Genomic DNA, 21,104 nt, shown 5'->3' with positions numbered 1-21,104 from the left:
AAACAAAGTCTTAATTTACAACATTAACTATGTTATCATTAACTCAATCCAAATCCCACTACAGAGGATCCCAATCCTTCTCCTTTATGCCTGCATCCTCAGACCAGTGAAAAATGTTCTGCAGGTAGCATGCTGGAAGTTGAGAGCATCTTAGCACAAATCACGTCTTCATCATGTTTGACGCAACTCTGAAAGTGGAATATTACACTGTTGATGATAGAACATGCTTCAGACTTAGTTGTATTTAATTTAGACAGACATATGGATTATAGGTGGGGGGGTGTGTGTTAAATTTTCTTTCATTTTTACCTTCAGAGCATTTGCCTGTAAGTGATGCAATAACTGAAGAATCAGTTTAAAGCTCAGTGAGTATACCCCACCCCATGAAACATCAGGGCTGGTATTTAATTCAGTCATGAAGGCATGGAAATGAACATAATACCAGGGCGTGGGCCTTAATCTTTATGCTTCATTGTACAATATGTGGGCCAAAAGAAGAAACTACACAGTAACGACAGCACTGAAAAAGCCTTTTAAGGGTTTGAAAAAGCCTGACAGTGCTTTAAATAGTAATAGTTTAAAACAAAAATTGTAATACAATGCACAGAGGATTATAATTTTTTAACATTTGCTTTTATGCCAGCGTCAGTGGAGGAGACAACAACGTTGTGACGTTTTCTAAAGCTCAACGCCATGATTCTAATTGGAAAAAGCCCCACTAATAAAAACAATATTGAGGAGGTTAAGTAGATAAGCAATTTCCTCTGTTGTTAATTTTTAAGACTGGTTTGGTGCCATCCACTATGCATGAACTGATTTCTAATGCAATTACATCCTGTCTATACATAGTCCAGTTTCCTCTATACTCTTTTTGTGAAGCTTAATCCACCATAGAGCTTGGGAAATGCTTAAAGAACACAGCACAGGTTATCTTGGGAGACTTATATTCCTTATAAGTATAAAGAGGATGGAACAAATAAATAATGCTCTCTTTCTAATTTGGAGGATACCTACAGTTCTATTTACTGATTTAAAAGGCCACAACTGGGAAATTTTCAGTGTACAGGGGAGAAGCATAAAGGCAAAACAGGATAGTAAAAGGGATTTGGATCAAAGACAAAAAATGAGAAACTCACCTAAATGTATTAGAGAAACTGTTATTCTGTTAAGAAAGTGAAGCCAGGTTCATATTAAATAATCAGGGTGTAAGAGAGCCTCTATTGTACACAGAACTTCTATGAGGTGAACTGTTTTACTGAACTGTTATAATGCAGTATTGCAGGATGCCAGTAGCTGAAACCATGGCATGTTTCTGTAATGCGTCTATTTAAGGAAGAACTCCAGAGAAAAAAGGGGAGAGGAGCACTAAGGACAGCAGGAGTAAATAAAGCCTGGTTGTATCAGCTCTTCACCTTCTCCTTCTAAGGCTGGGAAAGCAGGAGACCTGCCATCTCTCTCCCTATAGCAGACTGAGCTGATAGGGAAAAACGTTAAATACAGACCATATTTTTACTGCCTGTAGCCTGCAATGTAGGAGAGAGAATTTAAATATTCACCTTTTTTTTCTGCCAGATAACATTAGCACTGCACATTGCTGTTTCAGAAAAGACGGTGGCTATTTATGTCCCATGGCTAAAAAGCCAAAGGTACACACATGCTCATATTTTCAGATATGACTGTGCAATTATTTGCACAAAAACATGCCTTTATTTCCACTCCAGCTGTGCAAGGTCCACTCAAGAGTTTTTTCCACATACAGTAATATGCTTACATGTATGCCTTCTTACTCTTACAGTCACTTCACATATGGTTTTGAAGATGTGGGAAACGATCAAACCACGGTGAACATCAATCATTTACAATAGTCCCTGCAGTTCAATGAGTTAGTTCACCTTGACCCTGCTCACATAACATTTCGAAGGGCTGAGGCAGAGCCTTTAGCAACTGAAGATGCTTATATTTAACAGCAACCATCCTGAGCACAGATATTCCTAGGCATGTAGGTGCCCAACCTCCACCAAAATGAATGGGAATTGGACATCAAAATGCCTGTGAGGACCTGAGACTTTGTCCATCCTGCCTCTGGGATACTTGTTTTCTCTCCAGCTCCCTCTGGTGTCCTAAACAACACATTATCATCAACTCACTGGACTGCACTATTGATTTTGCAACAAAGCACTAGATGCTACATAGGCATCCCCCGTGTCCTTGGATACACTGTCTAGTTGCATTCACATGCAGTGCAGAAACCTTAGAGAGTGGCTGAACTGGCACTCAGTGCTTTCCAGGATCAGAATTGAGGCTTGAGAAAACACTTCAGAAACAGCACCATTTTACTAGCCTTAGCTGGCACTGAGGATGGTTACTGAAAGGGAAGATTTACAGAGCACTAGCACGGCCTCTCTTGAGAAACAATAAACAAGAAGAAAATGCTCAATAAAAACATTATTTTACAACTAATCTTGAAGACGTTCATTCAGAGAGGGAAAAAAAAAATCATATAAAAAGCTTCCTCCAAAAGAGTTAAACTGGCCAGGAGCACTGTCTCCACAGTCTCATCAATTTGCAATTGCTAACATAAAAAAAAAAAATTATACTCACCATCTCCAGGCACTGACATGAAATGAGCATCAACCCGTTTTTCATCCTCTCCGTACTCATTCTTTGCCAGTAAGGTATAAGCACCATTATTCAGGTGGGTAGGATTGTCCAGCTGAAGGCAGCCATGGTATTCACTTTGATTGATAACATGTATTTTAGTACAGATGTATTCAGACTCATTCAGTATAGCCCCTTCATAGAACCACTGCAATGTGGGCTTAGGGTTCCCTTTCACAGTGAATGGAATACACCAGTGGTGGTCCGGGGTTGGAGATTCAATAAACGTGATATTTGGTGCAACTATATTGGAAAAAAGAGTGAAGAACATCAGAATATTCTGAACATGTCCTTCCTCCCTTCCCTCCCTCCCCCCAAAGTTATCAGGGAAGTATTTTTCATTCATCAGTACAAAAGTATGTTATTAGTAGGAATGATACCTATTTGGAGGATACTCACACAGGAACCCACCTGCTCTGCCTAGGGTACAATGCTCACAACTGAAATGAAGCCGTTCTTTAGAAAGAAACAAAACAAACTAGTTTCAGACAAAGACTGAACACCTGTTAAAGCACTTAAACCACGTAAGGTGTGGGAAGTTCAGTTACTGGATCACTGAGAAGGGGGAGAGAGACAGTTTAGCTTTACTCTGCTGAAAAAATGGTGCAGAGGAGTGCTGAAGGAACAGAACAGTATTGAAAATATTTTAAAGTTGGCCAAAAGCAAGTAGTACTGGAAACATATTCAGCTAGGGATCCAAACTTTCAGATTATTTTCTTCACAGAATCAAAGCCAGAACAGATGACTTAATTCCCTGGATTCTTCTGTCAGGGAAAGACTATTTTCTACTATACATTTTCACATTCTTTGTTCAAACCTGCTAAATGCCTCAAGTTTACAGATTTGTTCTGTTTCCCTCAGGAGATTATTCCAACACTTTCCCCATTATTTCACTATTGGGAAATTTTCCTTGATATTTATTATTAACTGCATCCAATTTCATCTAGTTACACTCCCTTTTACCATGCATAGCAGTGCCAAGCTCAGAATCTCATTTACACTGTTCAAACATTTCTAGTTTACGTCCCTTCCCACAGCTATTACATATCCAATTTCAACCTACAAACCTACATCTACAGTGATTTTTCTAGTTTACTCTGTCATGAGCACATGCTGAACAAAGTTTGCCATCTACAAAGCGTTCCATTCCCATCTTCAATTAAACAGAGGGTTGCAACTTGTGAAAACATGCTGTCTAGTTCACATAAAATGAATTCAAGCTGGAGCTTAGATCTAAGAAGCCAGTGCCTCTGCACTACGTGTCCCTTCCCCCTTCCTTGGCCTGGACAAATAACTATATTATTCAAAGCTATGACAAATAAATTTACATCTGGCAGTACGAATGTTGCAAGTGTGTTATTTTTTGAACAAAGCAGTTGTTGCTTTAGATAATAGGAACTTAAACATTTGTAGTCTCTTATAATTAATTCTATGAGCCTTTTGATGCCTTCACACTTCTTAATTCCTAAGACATTGTTTATGTACATGCACATCATTACAAACCTTCCCACACTGACAGTGCCACTGAGTATTTTGGGTTTCAGACCTCTACTTACATATCGCTCTAACTGGAAGATAAAGCATTTAGAAATACATTTTTTGTAGAACGCAGGGCTGAAAAAGATAAACACAACAACTGCTGGTTGGGCTACTCCCAGCATTAACTGCAGTAGATAGTTCACATGCCTTAAAAGTTTTTGTTTCAACAACCTGCATGCCCAAAAAATATTTATACCCAAAACATTTGCTGCCAATGCAGTTCGGCCTCGGGAACTGTATAGAGGCCTGTGTACGTACAGAATACCGTGAGCTCAGCAGAGGCTTGGTCCTCTCCCACAATGTTCTCTGCTACGCAGGAGATCCACAGTCCACTGTCCATGGATGAAACATTCTTTATGGTTAGCGAGGCAGGGTTCTTACTTGTGTCACTCTACAAGTGATCAGAAAAACATCTATGTGTCAACCGCAGCATAAAGAACAAAGAAGAGGGAGGGAATCACTGGCCACAGCTGAATGGCATTTTTCATTCTCCCTTCCTTTTAGCTGTATCAGTCCACAATTAATCAAAGCCTTACTTTAGTGTCTTATCCAAACAGACACAAAACACCTACAGAACCAATTGTAACCATCAGTGGCAGTGGATTCAAAGCTCCAAAAGTCCTGCTACAAACACTGCACTCAACCATTTTGCAGTCCTGTCACTTTCAGTTTCTGCCTTTTTTTTTAAACACTTCTTCCCCTCTACACAAGTGTTTTTTTCTCTACCCATACCCTTGCTCATCCCTCTCTTCCACTTCATGACTCATTTCTGTGGTCTATCTCTGCTCCCCTTGAACTTTTTCTTCCCGCCTATATTCTGTTCAATACTTGCTTTACTCTTCCTTTTGTCTCTTTCCTTTACACTTACAAAATCTCTTCCCCTGCTGCCTTCTGGGCTCTACTCCACCTTGACAACAATGTGTCTTCTCCCTCCTACTCAGCCAAATTTCTCTTGAAAGCATCTTCTTTACTGAAAGAGTGGTTAAACATTGGAACAGGCTGCCCAGGGAAGTGGTTGAGTCCCCATCCCTGGAAGTATTTAAAAGATGTGTAGATGCGGCACTTAGGGACATGGTTTAGTGGGCATGGTGGTGTTGGGTTGACGGTTGGACTCGATGATCTTAGAGGTCTTTTCCAACCTTAATGAGTCTATGATTCTATGATTCTTCTCATGAACCCTTCCACAAGAAATTACATACCTTCTACTACCTAAGCTACTGCCCAAGTACTGTTTTATGTGTTTAAGCACAGGCTAATTAAGGTAAGAATTATGATTCTTAGAAATCTTGATTCTTATGATTCTGAGAAAGCTCAGTGCCCATTTACAGCCTTAAATGCCATATTGAATATGCAGCTATGCAACACTGAATAAAGAAATACGGCTGAGTTACAAAAAAAAGAAAAAAGCTAGCAAAGCTAGTTGTTAAAGACTCTCATTTTTTTAAATCAGGTCCTTCATAACATCTCCAAATAATTACTATTTCCATACTTAACTTTTTTATAAAATGCGAGACTATTTTCTTAAAAAGGAAAGGAACCAAAACACATTCAGAAAATAAACAATAATTAGGATCATTATTAAAAACTACTTTTGAGGTACTTTTCTTAGTGTACACATACACTTCAGTGCTGCACAGAACAAAAACAAATAACACGCTGCATCTGTAAAACCACAGTGACTTTCAGTGGCAGCCAATGGGGACATGCGGGAACACTCCTGCATACAGTCCTGTGGGACCAGAATTTTGAACCTCGAGATGACACCTGAACTCCACTTAAGTTAAATGTCCCTTTGATTTCAGTGTGACACTGGGGGAGGTGAGTGGAAAAGCAACCATGCCATTACACACTTCTCTATGTGCAACTCACAGAGGTGAGCAGTGCTGAAAGCTGGACTGAAAGCAGAGGGGCACAATCGCAGGCTCAGGGCTGAAACCTAGAGCAAGAAAAATCTAACCAACGTCAATCGGATTATACATCAGCACAGAAACTGAGAGCATACAGTTAGGTTTGCGGGACTAGAGTTTAGTTTTAACTTTTGTTAACGTCTCTCTGTAAAACAGGAAAGAGAGAAAACAGGCAAAAGCAGCATAGGAGGTGAAGAAAAGGGAGGCAGAAACTGAGATAGGGAAGTGAGAGAAAGGAAACCAAAAACAACACTCACAGAAAAGGGAAGGATAGTTGTGAATGGCAAATGAGGTTTAAAAGGCGCTCATTCTTCTGCTACTGAAAAGACTACTGTGCTCCATGGCTAAGGTTGTAGCTAGCCTATATTATAAGCCCCTCTGAAATCTCAAGATGAAGTTATGCCAGGACAGAATATTTCTGGAAATCTTGAAGCAAACTGACCACGGCATTTCAAAGATAGGAGGGTTAAAAAATGAGGTGATCTCACTTTCTGAACAGCATCCCACATTTGTTTTGGCTTGTAACTCAGAAAAAGAAAAAAAGGAAAAGAAAAAGAGAAAAAGAGAAAAAGAGAAAAAGAGAAAAAGAGAAAAAGAGAAAAAGAGAAAAAGAGAAAAAGAGAAAAAGAGAAAAAGAGAAAAAGAGAAAAAGAGAAAAAGAGAAAAAGAGAAAAAGAGAAAAAGAGAAAAAGAGAAAAAGAGAAAAAGAGAAAAAGAGAAAAAGAGAAAAAGAGAAAAAGCACAACTTGGCATAGGTTCCCCAAACTGTTTTAATTTCTTGTTCTTGATGACGACTGATACCTTTGGGTAGTTTTACAGATTAGAGAAAATTTTAAAAATAATACTAGAGCTCTACAGAGCTCTTACTTATGAGAGCTGAAAGACAGGCAAGTCAAATTCTATACAGGCCCGATATAATGACCTCAAGGAAGAAAGTACAAAGATTACAAGACTCCAGAGGTCCTATCTCTTCTGCACTACAGGAACAGTTTTGGAACTACACATCCCACACTTTGTACAGACCAGGAAGCTTTAGGCAGTCTGCACCATCATGAATATAGGAAAGCCAATGCCATAAAATTGGAAATAACAAAGGGCCTTGCCCACTGTGTAAATAATTGCAATTTAAGAGGTCAGCAGCTGCACGTTGAAGATCTGCTTATATGCCTCTCCTTATTAACACTTCCATCAGAAAGAACTTAATCATTCTATCTCCAGTGTGCACACAGCCTAAAGTAGGGACACAGAACAGAAAGATCTCAGAAAACAAAATTCCCCCTGCCTAGATGATTTTATGGAGGAAACATCTTCATACTTCATTAAAAAAACTTGCCATTCTTTTTAGTAAAACCTTCACTTCATTTTCCAAGGCTTCCTGTTGTTGCTTTGTTTGTTGAAGGAAAATTAAACAAGCCACAAAATATTTACAATCAAATTCCAACACACCAAACTTTTGGCATGAAAATATAATAAAATTAGAGACACAAAGCTTTTTTCATGATTAGGGTCAATTAGATTTAGTCTCTGTATGCAGATATCAGTGATAATAAGAAAGCCCTTGTGTTTCAGTACTGTGATCCACATTACTCTCAAAAATTTACAGTACTGTAATTTACAAGTGAACATCCAAAAACCAGAGTACAAAACAGGGTCTCGAGGAACGAATGTCTGTCGTTCTCCAAAGTACTGTGGCAGTCACCCTGGATTGAAAGTAACTGAGAAATAAATGTAATCCCAACACTAATTTTTTTTTCATCTTTTTAATAAAAAGTTAACTAAAGCTGGACATGAACCTTCATTCCATCTTTCAGCAGGTATCTCCCCTCTCTGAATTGTCACGTATTTGAATATGAAACTTACCTCATGATTTGAAACAAGATTAGTGAGCACCCAGGACACATTAGGGGGTGGCCCGCCAGTAGTATCACAGTACAATGTGATGCTCTTTCCTTCTACCACGGTGATGTTGTAATTGCTTAAGTTTGCTGAGGGCAAGTCTGCGATAGAAACAACAACAAAAAAACCCACATGTATTTGTATTTGACAGAAATAGATACCACTCAATTATAAGCAAGCTGTATAAATGCAAGCAAAAACACCGCTAAATCAGATATTCACTGTGGTCAGTTACTATTCAGTCAGGGAGTACAAACAGCATCTTTGGAAACATATAATCTTTAAGCCACTACATAACATTTTTCTGTGCCTCCTCCGCTTCACAACCTAAGAAAACATTACTGCATGTGGAAATACATTAAGCTAATTACATAGGGAAATGTTTCAGGTGGGCAAACAGAAGTTATCCTAACTTCAGTTTTTAACTTTAAAATAAAAAAAAAAAAACCTTCCCTTATTCTTTAAAACAGGAAATTTAATCTGCTTCTTTGTAACAGCTGCAAAGCAACTCTATTTTCCACGAACTGACATTGCGGTATTCCCACTGTTCTCCACAACACTAACAGGAAAATCCCATTAGCTCCCAGTATCACACAAGAAATTGCAGCCTTCCCTCTCATACAGGGACACAGCTCACAGAGAGCAAGGCAAAACCTAGATCTTAAGTACAAAGTGAGGGAAACAGAGCACTGAACAGATCAAACCAGAGGAGAGAAAGGACAATAGCAGACTTAGCTATTGTCCTCAAGAAAGCAGAAAAGCAGTGAGATGGTACCACTCACCAGGAAACAAGCACAGATTTTGCAAGAATCAGGACTCCCCCTCCATCTCACAGAGCTACAAATCACTCTGTATTTCATTCTTCAGCACTCAAAGCAATGGGAGCTTCCCAAAGAGTAAATATTTGCTGAATGCTTACAAAACCAGAAGGAATTATAGACCGACCCTCTTCAAAAATAATGCCAGCAATATCAATAGACTTCAGGCACAGAAGACCTCACATTTCATATTTATTTACATAGCAAATGATTATGCAACATGCTAGAAATATTGTATCTTTCTTAAAAGATACTGTGCCATCATTTGGAGCTGCTACACTCTGTAAAAAGCCTTGGCCTCCTTTATGAGGCATTTCTCATCAACTGTTCCAGGCAAATTTTACTTGCAATTTATCATCTCAAATAATGAAGCTTATCTGCTGTGCTGGATATGTATGCATGATCTTTCAGTGACTTTTCTTTTTCTGAAACAACAGTTTTGGGGTTTTTTGTTTCATTTTTTAGTTAAGGTTACAGTAGTTTCATCGTGGACTTGCGGGTACAGAAGTTTAGCAGAGACTTTTTTGCTTCCGTAAAAAGTCCCATACAAACAATTAACCATCAAATCAGTGTGAACACATTAATAAGTTTGCTAGAACTTCAATAGAAGCTATATGTATTGGAAATCTCCCTTTAAGCTTAATTAGTTCAATAAAATTAAATGAGAGGAAGTAATACCAAAGAGAAGACAAATAATTTTCCAGGCAATGCTTTCTTGCCTAATAAGATTTGAAGATCAACACGACTATACAATAACTGCTTAGGCAATTCTCCCAGTGCTTTAAGTAGTGCTGTAATACGATTCCCGTTACAGGCATCATGGATTTCTTCTATTATGTTCACTTTATAAATCATATGTTGAAGTTTATTGAGACAGAGCTGGACAGTTTGTACGCGTTGATGCAGTAATCTGTTAGCGAAGGTAGCCATCTGCTCTCGCCTGCTGTGAATTCAAATCTCAGCAGTGTCTGTCAACTAGCTGGGCAGGAAATAAAACTAATCTTAGGGAACATTTGGATATTAATTATGCTGGTTAGGGAACAAGGAGAGAAGTAATGAGATCATTTGCTTTATAAAGTTATACTTCCACACCACCTCTGAAAATGATTCCAACTACTCTTGCCAGACCTGAACGTGCAAAGAGACTAAAGCTCTCCACTTCTTCCTGGCCCTAGCACTTGGGACAAGGTCTACATGACAGATTAGCATTTCACTGTGCAAGCCTGCACAGCTCCTACTAACACATTATTTCACATGAAACCTCCCATGTAAGCAAAAATAAAAACAACTTTGGTCCCTTAGAGCCCTCCTTTAATAGCTGTTAAGTTCTGAGACAACTTCTTCCTGCAGTGTTTGTTTACAGAATAGGCAACTGAAGTTTAACTCTGGTACTGGTTCTGGTTCCCACCCAGAATTAGATCTAGTTCTGTTTATTTGCAAAAGTCTGCACATGTCATGTTGGTGTTATATCACTGAGGGAAACAGCTACATCATGCTCGTATCCTGCCAGAACATTATAAAATAATAGTGCTTATTATTCTATAGATTCCTAAAGTTACACTAAAAACCAGTTGCAAGACCCAGCATAAAACATTGCAGCAAAAAAGTATAACTAGAGTAGAATAGAATAGAATAGCATAGAATAGAATAGAATAGAATAGAATAGAATAGAATAGAATAGAATAGAACAGAGTAACAGAATAATCACATTATTGTGTGTGATTTTTTCTACTTCCTTTCCCAGTCATAAGAGGTGGGTGGGAAACACATACAAGAATTGCCTTGGGATTCATTTTTTCTGGTTGGATTTCTTGAGTTAGTGAACTTTAACCGCAAGGTCATTTTGGCTTTTATTTCCAGTGGCACCCACCCTGCTCCACAGCAGACTACACACTAGTTGAGAAGTGGCTCTGTTTGGAAAAAGCAGACAGTAGCGTAAGACCTTGTCTCTAGAAAATGTGACACACTGGACTTACCAATAAAGCAACGTGACTAAGCAGCAAAACCTGCACTAAAAAATAACTATTTAAAAAATCACAATGCACCCTAACAGACACATATGCTCAGTATGTATGCTCAGCATAGTGTGAGACCATTTATATGAGTCGGTAGCATTTTGACACCTACACAATTAGGAAGATATCCAACCATGCTGCATTTACTCCTGACTTAATTTGTTAAATGCAGTGCTTTAGATGACTATCACTTCTGTTGATACGGATGTACATTTTAAAGGACTTTGTACACAGTAATTGATACAAGCAATCAGAGAACAGGTTCAAATACTTTTGTATACTGCTAGCATAGTAAGTTTAGACTGTAGCATAAGAGCCCATGCAAGGTAGACATGACATCATCTTTCCACAAGTCTCATCTTGCTATCTGTCAGACAGAGATTACCCTGTGCTCCACAGCTCGAAACACAGTATCTCTTTCAAACTTTGACAGCATTAATTATTATAATTCTGGATATCAGTAATAACCCTGCTAGTATCCAATTTCTTTCTTAAGTTTGTTATACTCTTGGCCTTAATAGCCTTCTGCAGCAATGAGTTTCACAGGTGTACTGTCCAGTCTGTATACAAGAGCCATTCCGTTTTACCAGTTCTGAAATTTGTCTGTTCATTCAAATTCATTGAGTGCTCTCCTGTTCTGACCGGACAGAGAAAAGAGAGTTTCTGAATGATCTTCTTAAGACCACTCCGTTTCATTTTGTTTTCTCAAGTCCCCTTTCTTCTCAATAATCTATCCAAAGCTTTTCAATCTCTACAAAAATGGGAGGACAGAACCTGCTACTGAGAATTTTAAACTGTAACATAGAGATTTACGCAGTTCAATAGATGAAAGCGTACACTAAAATCCACGTGTTTCATTATGTATGGGTGTATAACAGCTATGGTTTTTCACCACATACAGAGTATCTGTTCTCATATTCAAATTGATAACACTTTACTCCCAGGAATAGGCAGCTCTGGATTAGAATAAGCAGTCACTTCCCTCACCCCAGCACAACTGCACACCACAGAGACAAGCAGGAGGAACTCATATGTCAGCTGAGTCTCTCCAAATACCATCTCATGCTTTAGAAGGAACAAACCCTCCTTTAAGTGTAGGGGGGGCTATTTACCTTCACAGACCATCATTAGTGCAAACCTATGGCCCAAGGCCATCACACAGTGGAACTGTTAAGCATCACTAGAGAATGACTCATATCTTCACTGTGCACAGCTGGGACTTCAGCAATCACAAAACCAAATACTTTGGATGAAATTTTCAAAGGTTACTACAGCATTTGGCTACACAACTGTCAATGGAAATCAATAAAAAGAATGTGCCTAAATTCCTTGAGGGCTTTCAAAGTCTTCAGGCTGCTACTTACTACTTTCTACAGAAAACTTACACTGACCTTGGTAGAGCCAGACTGTCAATATATGTCAAAGGAAGGATATGACCTAATTAAGAAATAACTGAGTATTAATACAGACTCTGTAGTCTGTAACTCAACTCTCAGCATCAAGCTAAGGCTCTAGCCAGTACACTACAGCAACTTTTAGAAGAAGAAGGTCTTATGCAAGGAGAAAAAAATCCACCATTACACCCAAGATGTTGTTTCACTGGTTAACTATCTTCACAGTTACAAAAAATTAGTCACAAAAATGATCAGGGGGATGGAACACTTCTCCTGTGAAGAAAGGCTGAGAGAGTTGGGGTTGTTCAGCCTAGAGAAGAGAAGGCTTCAGGGAGACCTTATCGTAGCCTATCAGTGCTTAAAGAGGGCTTATAAAAAAGATGGAGGCAAACTTTTTAGCAGGGCCTGTTGCAACTGAACAAGGGGGAATGGCTTTAGACTAAAGGGGGTAGATTTAGACTAGATATAAGGAAGGAATTTTTTACACTGAGGGTGGTGAAACACGGGCACAGGTTGCCCAGAGAGGTGGTGGATGCCCTGTCTCTGGAAACATTCAAGGTCAGGTTGGACGGGGCTCTGAGCAACCTGATCTAGTTGAAGATGTCCCTGCCCATGGCAGGGGGGTTGGACTAGATGACCTTTAAAGGTCCCTTCCAACCTAAACTATTCTATGATTCTATGATTCCAGATTGATTTTTTCAGCTTCAACTTTCATCTGTTCAGTTCTGGGATTTGTTCAGCTGCTCAAAAACCTTCACCAAAAAATTCTCTCAATATGGTCAATTAGCCTCACTAATACCTAAGAAATGACATGATGAAGAAATGAGCACCTGAGAGAATACCATAAATCCAATATTGCATTCATTTATGCCATCCTTGCACACCAAGCCCCTGATTTTCATCAGACTGTCGACAAACTCCCAGGAATCTAGCCATGATGCAGTGTCACTAAATGGTTTTCAATGCGGCCCACAACATCTCTTTTTTACTTGGCACAGTTTTGCAGGTCAACCTGTTCTGTGATAAGAACAAGCAGTTACCAAGAAAAAATTGACAATTTTTTTCTCAAAACACGTCAACTGCATCTGAATTTTAATGAGGTCATTTTAATCCTTACCTGAAATCCTTAATCATCTTTTTAATAAATATATCAGACCCAGAATGATTAAATTGATGCTGAGCCAGCAACCATCTATCAGACTGAACCATGTAAAGGCAGACTACCAGAACCACTGATTTATAAAATATTCCCTGTAATTCTTAAGATACAGTGGCCCAAATCCAGACTGCTTGCCTTACGTAAGATTTGAATACAGCCCAAGGTTCTTGGCTCCCCTCATTTTGCTTTTTCTCTCTAGGGAGAAAACATACAACTAATTACAGCACTACAGTACAGCCTGGTAACACCCATTACTTGTACTGTCTGGAACCTCCAAACAGGATGGTTGACAATGCAATTTGCTAAGAACTGTGCACATGGATCTGCAAATTTCAGAGGTCTTACTGGCTCTGAACAGGTTGTATCAATGTAAGATGTAAGAAAAACAGACTTTTCTTATATAATTCTATTAAAATTCTGCCTTGTTTGAAAATACAGGAATGTTTACAAATTCCAATCGCCTCTTCCTATGGGCTTTTATGGGTTTAAAAAACAAAGCAAAAAACTTTCTAGTAATTCTAGCTAAAAAGCTAGGAGCTGTTGGATATGTAATACACCTCCTGTGTTTCACTTAGCAACTGTCTGCAGCCAACAAGCTCTGAGCCAAATTTCAGCCATGGGCTAAGTGGGCATGTTTCCACTGAAGTCTGCATAACGACAGGGCCAAAAATCAGCCTGGCTGCATCTTAAGAGCACTATAAACAGGATACCCCAAAAGTTTACATGCAAAACATGAATTAAAGAAACCTAAATCATTGTTTCCATTTCCTATTGTATCACAACGACAAAATCAAAATGCTCAATACATAGAGGTCATTGCAGAAATCTCAAAGAAGTTATTCCAAGATGACAACCATATTCAATGAAAATAAAAAAATATGTTAGGCAAATAAAATACAGAATTAGCAGAAATAAGGAACATTTTAAAAAATTATCTTCTCTCATATATCTTCTTTTTTCTGGAGCCCAAAGATCACTTTCCTCTCCAGCTACAGGGAAGAGAAGCCTGCAACTTCTCATTTCACTGCTCTAACCACCAGGCATTACTTTCTCTTTCTCCACTGTAACTTTGCCATCACACACAACAAAACTTGAAATTTCCCTTGGATTAAAATTAAAAGTAAAGGCACTAATCTGAAAGCTGTAAGGGGGAAAGAGGAAAAGGAATCCTGGATCATGATCCTTTTCCCCAGCATATTTCCACACTCTGCCCACTGGGTGTTAATGTAAATTAAAGAAACTGTCCCAGATCAAAACCTCTTCAACTCTTTAGGAGAATATAAAGCCATTGAATAGAGCACTGAATAACCACTGAATAGATATGCTCACCATGTGGCAAAACAAATCTTGACGGGTGTTTTCCACAATGACCATGGTATTTTGCACAGGTCTGACAGGGTTAAGCTAGAATAGTCTCAAACACTCTACAGGTTGGTGGTGAGGACATTATCCCCAAAGTTGTAGGTTAGATTCCTGAACTGAACTTGAATCCAGAGAAGGATGACAAAATCTCCTCCTGTAGCCACTACTTTTTTTTTTTAATATTAAAAAAAAAAAAAAAGGAGCAGCTCTTGTTATGCCCTTTTGAAAGGAAAAGCACAAATTCCTACCATTGGGAGAGACTGAGTCCAAACGTAGAGGGCTCCTTGCCAAAGCCCTGAGGAGAATCATTCAGACCAGAGTTTAGGACTTTCCCATGCCTTCAGCATTTCCTAATGAGCAGTTGGAAGGCATATGCACACTAAACAAGCTCTTTTCGGACCTCTTCTTGCTACATGTGCTTGCTGCTTTCAGCATACCTTCTTAGAAGTCCAACTCTCATTTTCTTACCGCGCCAGATCTGACATTCACAACACCCACCTCGTTAGTCTATGGAGGAACGTCTTCCTGTTGGGAAGCAGAATGAGTGATGTGGCAGCTCACTGAGCCACCCAAATATTTTAAAATACTGAAAGAAATCTGCCTCCAATCATGACACGCCTGATTGTCACATTCAGCTGGGAACCTTTACAGAAAATAATTAAACAAGTACAGCCTCTACCGGAAGATGATGAGGCTTTAAAGTATGCTTTTCCAGAGCCAATACACCCTTACTTTGCCTTTAAACACTCCATCGCTCTCTGCTTAACTGATATTATCACTAGAAGCAAACTTCTGTAAGTAGAGCCAGCGTGTGCTGCAGCAAAGACCACAAAACTTGCTAACTCATCTTCACGATTACAGCAACAAACCCAATCTCTGCAGAACTGTCATCCCATCCAGGGCTTCAAAGGCTGTCATGAACACCATGCAGGCAAAAACCACCAACAGCCATGCACCAGCACAAATTCACTTGGACAGCAAGCTGTCTTCTGCAGTCAACCTGTACAGAAGCTTTGAAGGTTGCTGCTGACATTTCACACCAGATGAAGGGCTTATGTTTCCAAGGTTTACATCAGCTCCTTAACTTCTGCCCAGGACCTTTCTCTTAAGGTCCTTAGGCCTGACCTGGGTTCTAGTAGGAAGGTGCTGAATAAGAAAGGATCTTGCAGCACGTGAATCGTTTAATTGACCTCATCCCCAGTATTAATATCAACAGTTTGTCTGCAAGAATTTTCAGACTGTACGTTTCTATAGAGGCTATCAACCCCATGAACAGTTCCCTTGCTAGCAGTCTCCTGAAGGTACCCAGCCATGTTTTCTCTTAAATTCCCTGAATGGTTAAGGAAATTAAATTACATCTGGAGAAATTGTTTTTAACTGGTATTTAAGCTTCAGTTTATCCACAACAACTTTCAAAAGAAAACCAAACACATTCAGTGCAGTTGGGCTGAATACAGCAGCCACAAGCCTAACAGATGAACCAAGAGCTAAACAGCCTTTGTAATGCAAGTTAATGAGGCCTAAACCAGCTTATGCAAACTTCTAACAAATGGCTTCTTATTCACTAAGTGCATGTAATGCAGTTGTAATTCCTGTATCTTTATCTGGGGAATTTCATGTGTGTCCAGAAAATACTGAAAATAACGCCGACCTGTTCAAATATCGCACCATGATAAACGTGATCCTGAAACAGGAACATTTTCAGAGAACTACATAAACGACTAAAATGATGGGTTTCACTCTTGATACCAAGTATACGGCTGAAGGGATGCCTTCATGAAATGTCTCCACTTTTAAAGTGAAAAAAGTACTTTCTTTAGACTTCAGAATACAGCTATTTAGTCATCCGTCTTCACCTAGTTACATCGTAAGAGCTAAGAAAGAATACCGCCAGCCAACAGTCAGATAGCTGTTCTCCCTCAGTAGATCAGTGCTCCACGCTTATGCAAATGCGTCAAGTCAGGCATAGGGAGTACCTCTGCAAACCTGCACAATGCACTGAGTTCAGGAACAATACTTGAGTGATCAAGACACATTTCCTTCCCCTAGATAGTGCCTTACTTCTTTCTATTTCTAACCTGCTTTGTATTCTTTCTAACCTTGCTTCATTCCAGTTAAAGCAGAAATTGAATCAGAATTACAAAACAAAATTCTGCTTTTTTTTTTTTAAATATGAGACATTCATGTATATCACATACACTCAGCTATGATCATTCACAAGCCCTGATTTACGTATCATATGTCTAGACATCTGTATGAAAGTTACTGGTTGCTTCATGGACAGATAAAAGTCTGCATGCTCACAAGGACGTTATGCACATGTTTTTGAAAATGAGATTCCTGTTGCCTTTTCAAACATCCAGAAATTACTAGTTATTTTCACTTAAAAGCTGAAATAATGAAAATTGTTTTAATTAAGTTTGGAAAATTCTAACTCAACTTTGGAGCAACAGTGAAACCCCATTACTGTCAAAACTCTCATAAAAAACATTTTTCATGCAGCCCATGAACACAGATAAGAATTAAAACTCTTACAGAGAAAATAAGAACAGTTTGCCACCATACATCATGCATAACATCTAGTTCTTGAGCCAAAATAAACAACACAGACTAGAGAACCCATGAATATTCTGAAAGGTAAACACGGAGAAAGTTTAAGGCTTTTTTTAAACACACTTCATTCTGCCTGTAATGTTCTCCTTCTGATAGTCTTATCTGTGAAGTCTGGCTGATAATGGAAAGAAATGTCAACACCCACTGGATTATGCCCTTGCTTGTGGTTTTAGACTGCTTGTACTGTGATTGCCTAACATCTAATGCTTATTTTATTGACTCACTAATACGACAGATCTTTTCTGTAAATTCAAAGAAATAAACACGTCAATCCTTCAGTTTGCCTTTTTACCCCCTTAGAATTTATAACCACCTGCCTCCAGTCTGATATTACCATTTACTTATTTACCTCTAGGACAAAAATCTATCACGAGAAAGAGGCTGAAATGAAGCCAGGTCCAGTCCAGTCCATTTGTAGTCATCTCAACAATTGCCTCTAAACATTCATGGCTTTCCCAACGGAGCAAGAAATGGGCAACCTGTCTCCTTAGGTTGTAATTCTACATTACGACGATTTCTAAAATTTTGTCAGTCATACACAAGAAGCAGCACTAAGAGCAATACCATGGTACTTCATGCGGAAGGGGCGAGACAGACAAAAAATGTTAGAATTCATAAAATCCCATAGTTCTCAGATCAGACAACATTTCCACTGACTGGCTGCATATGTAAACCAACATTCAGTCTGAACATATGTTTGTTGTATGTACAATTAGTACATGAGACTAATTTGCTACTTTGTTCAGTAGACCTCAGCTAGCATGCATGACCAATGACAAGAAAGAAGACATCCGCAGAAACAATATATGATAAATAAGCATACAAAGCTGGGACAGTAAGCAAAACTGAAAGCCAGATCAAGCACCACACCAGCACATATAAAACAATCTGATTAACTAAATTGCCCAGAGAAGGCAAAATGCCATTACCAGATTGAGATCCAGAGCAACAAAAAATCTACACGGGACTGCAGAGACAGCCGTAGAAGCCAGGCCTCTCCCCAAAATACCACAAGAAACAAAGACTTCTTTCAGTATCAGTGAGTTCAACGACAACAGCTGAGTAATTGAATGCCTACCACAGGGAGCAACCAACACCTTAATAACCAGTCCCAAAGACATGGTCTTGCCTCCTTGGCATTCAGTGAGATCCAGGTGATCTGCAGACTGATGTACTTTTGAGTGACCTTACCCCAGGCATAAGACACGCCTCGCTTCCAAGGACTTAATACACCATTGGCTATCGCTGCCAGAGCTTACAGAAGTAGTAGTAAGAACAAAGTGTTTACTTATTTAATTCTCTTTCTTGATTTTCTAATGCTATTTATTGGGTGGAAACAAAATAAAGAGGATGGCCTTGGTGGTGATGCTGTCCATGTTGTACAGACAACCAGCAAATGCTGTGAAAATGGCAAAACTAAACACCACCATTCCTCTACACAGAAGGCTCTACTAACACTATTGTGGTAGATGCAACTTGAAAACCTTTGACATAGTAATTAAGTGTGAATTTAAAACTTAAAAGAATCTGACAATTTTCATCATACATAAATACATTTCAAATGCAGTTGAATAACAATTCTGTAAACATCGTAACAATTGATTGACACTTTTAATATTGCAGCTGGAAGGGATCTTCTACATAGTGAGTATACCTGACTTTAAACCTCAAGAAATCACAAAGCTGATGGCATCTAAATTGCAACCAGCCTTTAATCAGCACATTAATGAACACTTCCACCATATAAACAATAAGTAAAGTACCACAGAACTTTGCTAATTTTCACATCAATTATCTACAAACCAAAGCCTTATGATCAAGAAACCACAGTGGCCTCTTCCAACTTCCCAGCAAGAGATTTATTAACAGCACACAGTAGCGACACGTCCTATTACCAAGACATTTACCACATATTGTACAGGCCACTTACTATAATATTATGAAGTAATTAATAACACCCGCACACAAAGAAGAGAGCATGTTTGCTTAGTTTCTAAATCAAAAAAAATTAACGAACCAGAGAGATGGGATGATACCATTTCATTAGCAGAGAAAATTAGAATATATTTTATTAATAAAATTCAAAGACCTGCACGTCCAAAAATTTCTCTTGACATCAAAAGGAGCTAAAAAGGTCACGCAGTTCACAGGAAAAAAAGTTCACATGTGTCAAAAGCTGAATTCTTCTATTTCAGTTCTACCTATTAGCCTCTCAGAAAATTCTGGAAATTAAATAAACCAGCTTCATCAGTGGGTTTTTTTGAAATTAAGTCTTGTTGTTTTAAACACAGAAAAAAAGCAAGAGCCATGCATTGGATCTTTCAGGTATCTTCCAGAACACAGCCCATGCTCACCAAGATGGTCATTCCTCTTTACCCGGAATTCTCTATTCTGTGCCGAGGAAAAGGCTGTGTCATCATCTTTATTAAAAACTTATGTCCTACATTGGTTCATTTTGAAAACCATAAATTAAGGGGAAAGACCCACTAAAAGAGAAGAAAAACAAAAAGGAAAAAAACCAAGTATGTAAAGTTTAGTCATATTTGGACCCTGTAAACTAACATAAATAATTTGCAGGCATGTGCTAACATCCACACAGATCTTCAGCAAAATGCACGTTTCCCATATGCAAATTCCACAAACTGCAAATTCCAATTTGAATGTCATATATACTCACGTTTCCTCCTCCTCTTCCTCCTTTAGTTGGAAGTACCACCTTCCCTTGTCATGGCAAGTATTTTAGTCAAGATTTTTTTTTTTTTGATCGCACCAGACACTAGCATCATTTTTGTCGTGAATACAGTACCACGACTGGTCCCAGCAGGAAGCTGGGCACAAGACCAACAGCATGATACATGGCCATAAAATGCATTACTGCCATTAAACACCGCACATGTTGGGTCCGCAGCAGCTCCCCTCCACGGCTGTTCCTCGCTGGCAGCTGCTATCAGAGGGTGTCACACCCTCCATAGAGGCAGTGGAGAAAAGGACACTCAATGAGCAAAGGTGGAAGGAGAAAAGGTATCATTTTTGTGTTCCTCCTGCTATTCACCTTCACTTACAGCTTTCCCAGTCCAAATCAGCCCTCCATGAGGATAACCCCGCTCCCTTTCCTTCTTGCCTGCCTGCTGCTAGGCACCCCAGATCCCCACTCTGCAAAGCAAACTCCAGACTCCAGCAGGTCTCATGTCGTGCCAGAAACACCCGGCCTCTGCTCCTCATACATAGAGGAGGAGAAATCTCTTCAACTAGTGGGTGAAACCTTTCACCAGCTGTCCCAGGACCATATACAGGCAGCAAAGTTGTATACAAAAAAAGCCTTATTGTTTCGTCATTTTTCCACTATCTCCAGATCCGTATAAGCTAACTGAAAACAGTATGCTGCAAAATGCTACAGACCTAAGTTTGTTATGACTCTTTTGCATAGCCTTTACAAGTGAACTCAGTCGAGTTTTATCTGTGTGAAGAACAGAGCTATTGCTAATTTGTCTCTACTAGCAGGCAGTTGTTCTGAATTTTCTTTCTATGGTCCCAGCACTAGAGTTTGTATTTTTGAAGGAAAATAAAGACTTCACTAACCATAAATACCTGAAAAAAAATTCAAGGAGGTAAAATTTTGTGTCTGTTGAGCTTGGAAGCACTAGTATTTAGTTTAACAAAGGCACATGCATTTTATATAATTCTTGTGTGTTATCTATAATTGGTGTTCTGTTTTTCTGCACTTGAACAATGCCACATTCTTA

General features: G+C 39.0%; 1 protein-coding gene across 2 annotated transcripts in view; it reads right to left on the bottom strand.

The window, feature by feature from the left end:
• The window catches only part of NTRK2 (neurotrophic receptor tyrosine kinase 2), a 204,989-nt gene that overhangs the window by 154,425 nt on the left and 29,460 nt on the right, over nucleotides 1–21,104 (bottom strand). For both annotated transcript variants that reach the window (XM_076362357.1, XM_076362358.1), the window contains exons 6-8: nucleotides 7,965–8,101; nucleotides 4,456–4,588; nucleotides 2,602–2,901 (exon numbers count right to left, since the gene is read on the bottom strand). In XM_076362357.1, the coding sequence (XP_076218472.1) occupies nucleotides 2,602–2,901; nucleotides 4,456–4,588; nucleotides 7,965–8,101 (570 nt within the window). The remainder of the gene's footprint in view (nucleotides 1–2,601; nucleotides 2,902–4,455; nucleotides 4,589–7,964; nucleotides 8,102–21,104) is intronic.

Source organism: Aptenodytes patagonicus, chromosome Z (genome assembly GCF_965638725.1).
Source record: "Aptenodytes patagonicus chromosome Z, bAptPat1.pri.cur, whole genome shotgun sequence".
NCBI classification, from domain to species: Eukaryota; Metazoa; Chordata; class Aves; order Sphenisciformes; family Spheniscidae; genus Aptenodytes; species Aptenodytes patagonicus.
Note: the sequence above shows the minus strand (reverse complement) of the source record. Positions and strands in the feature narration are given on the sequence as shown.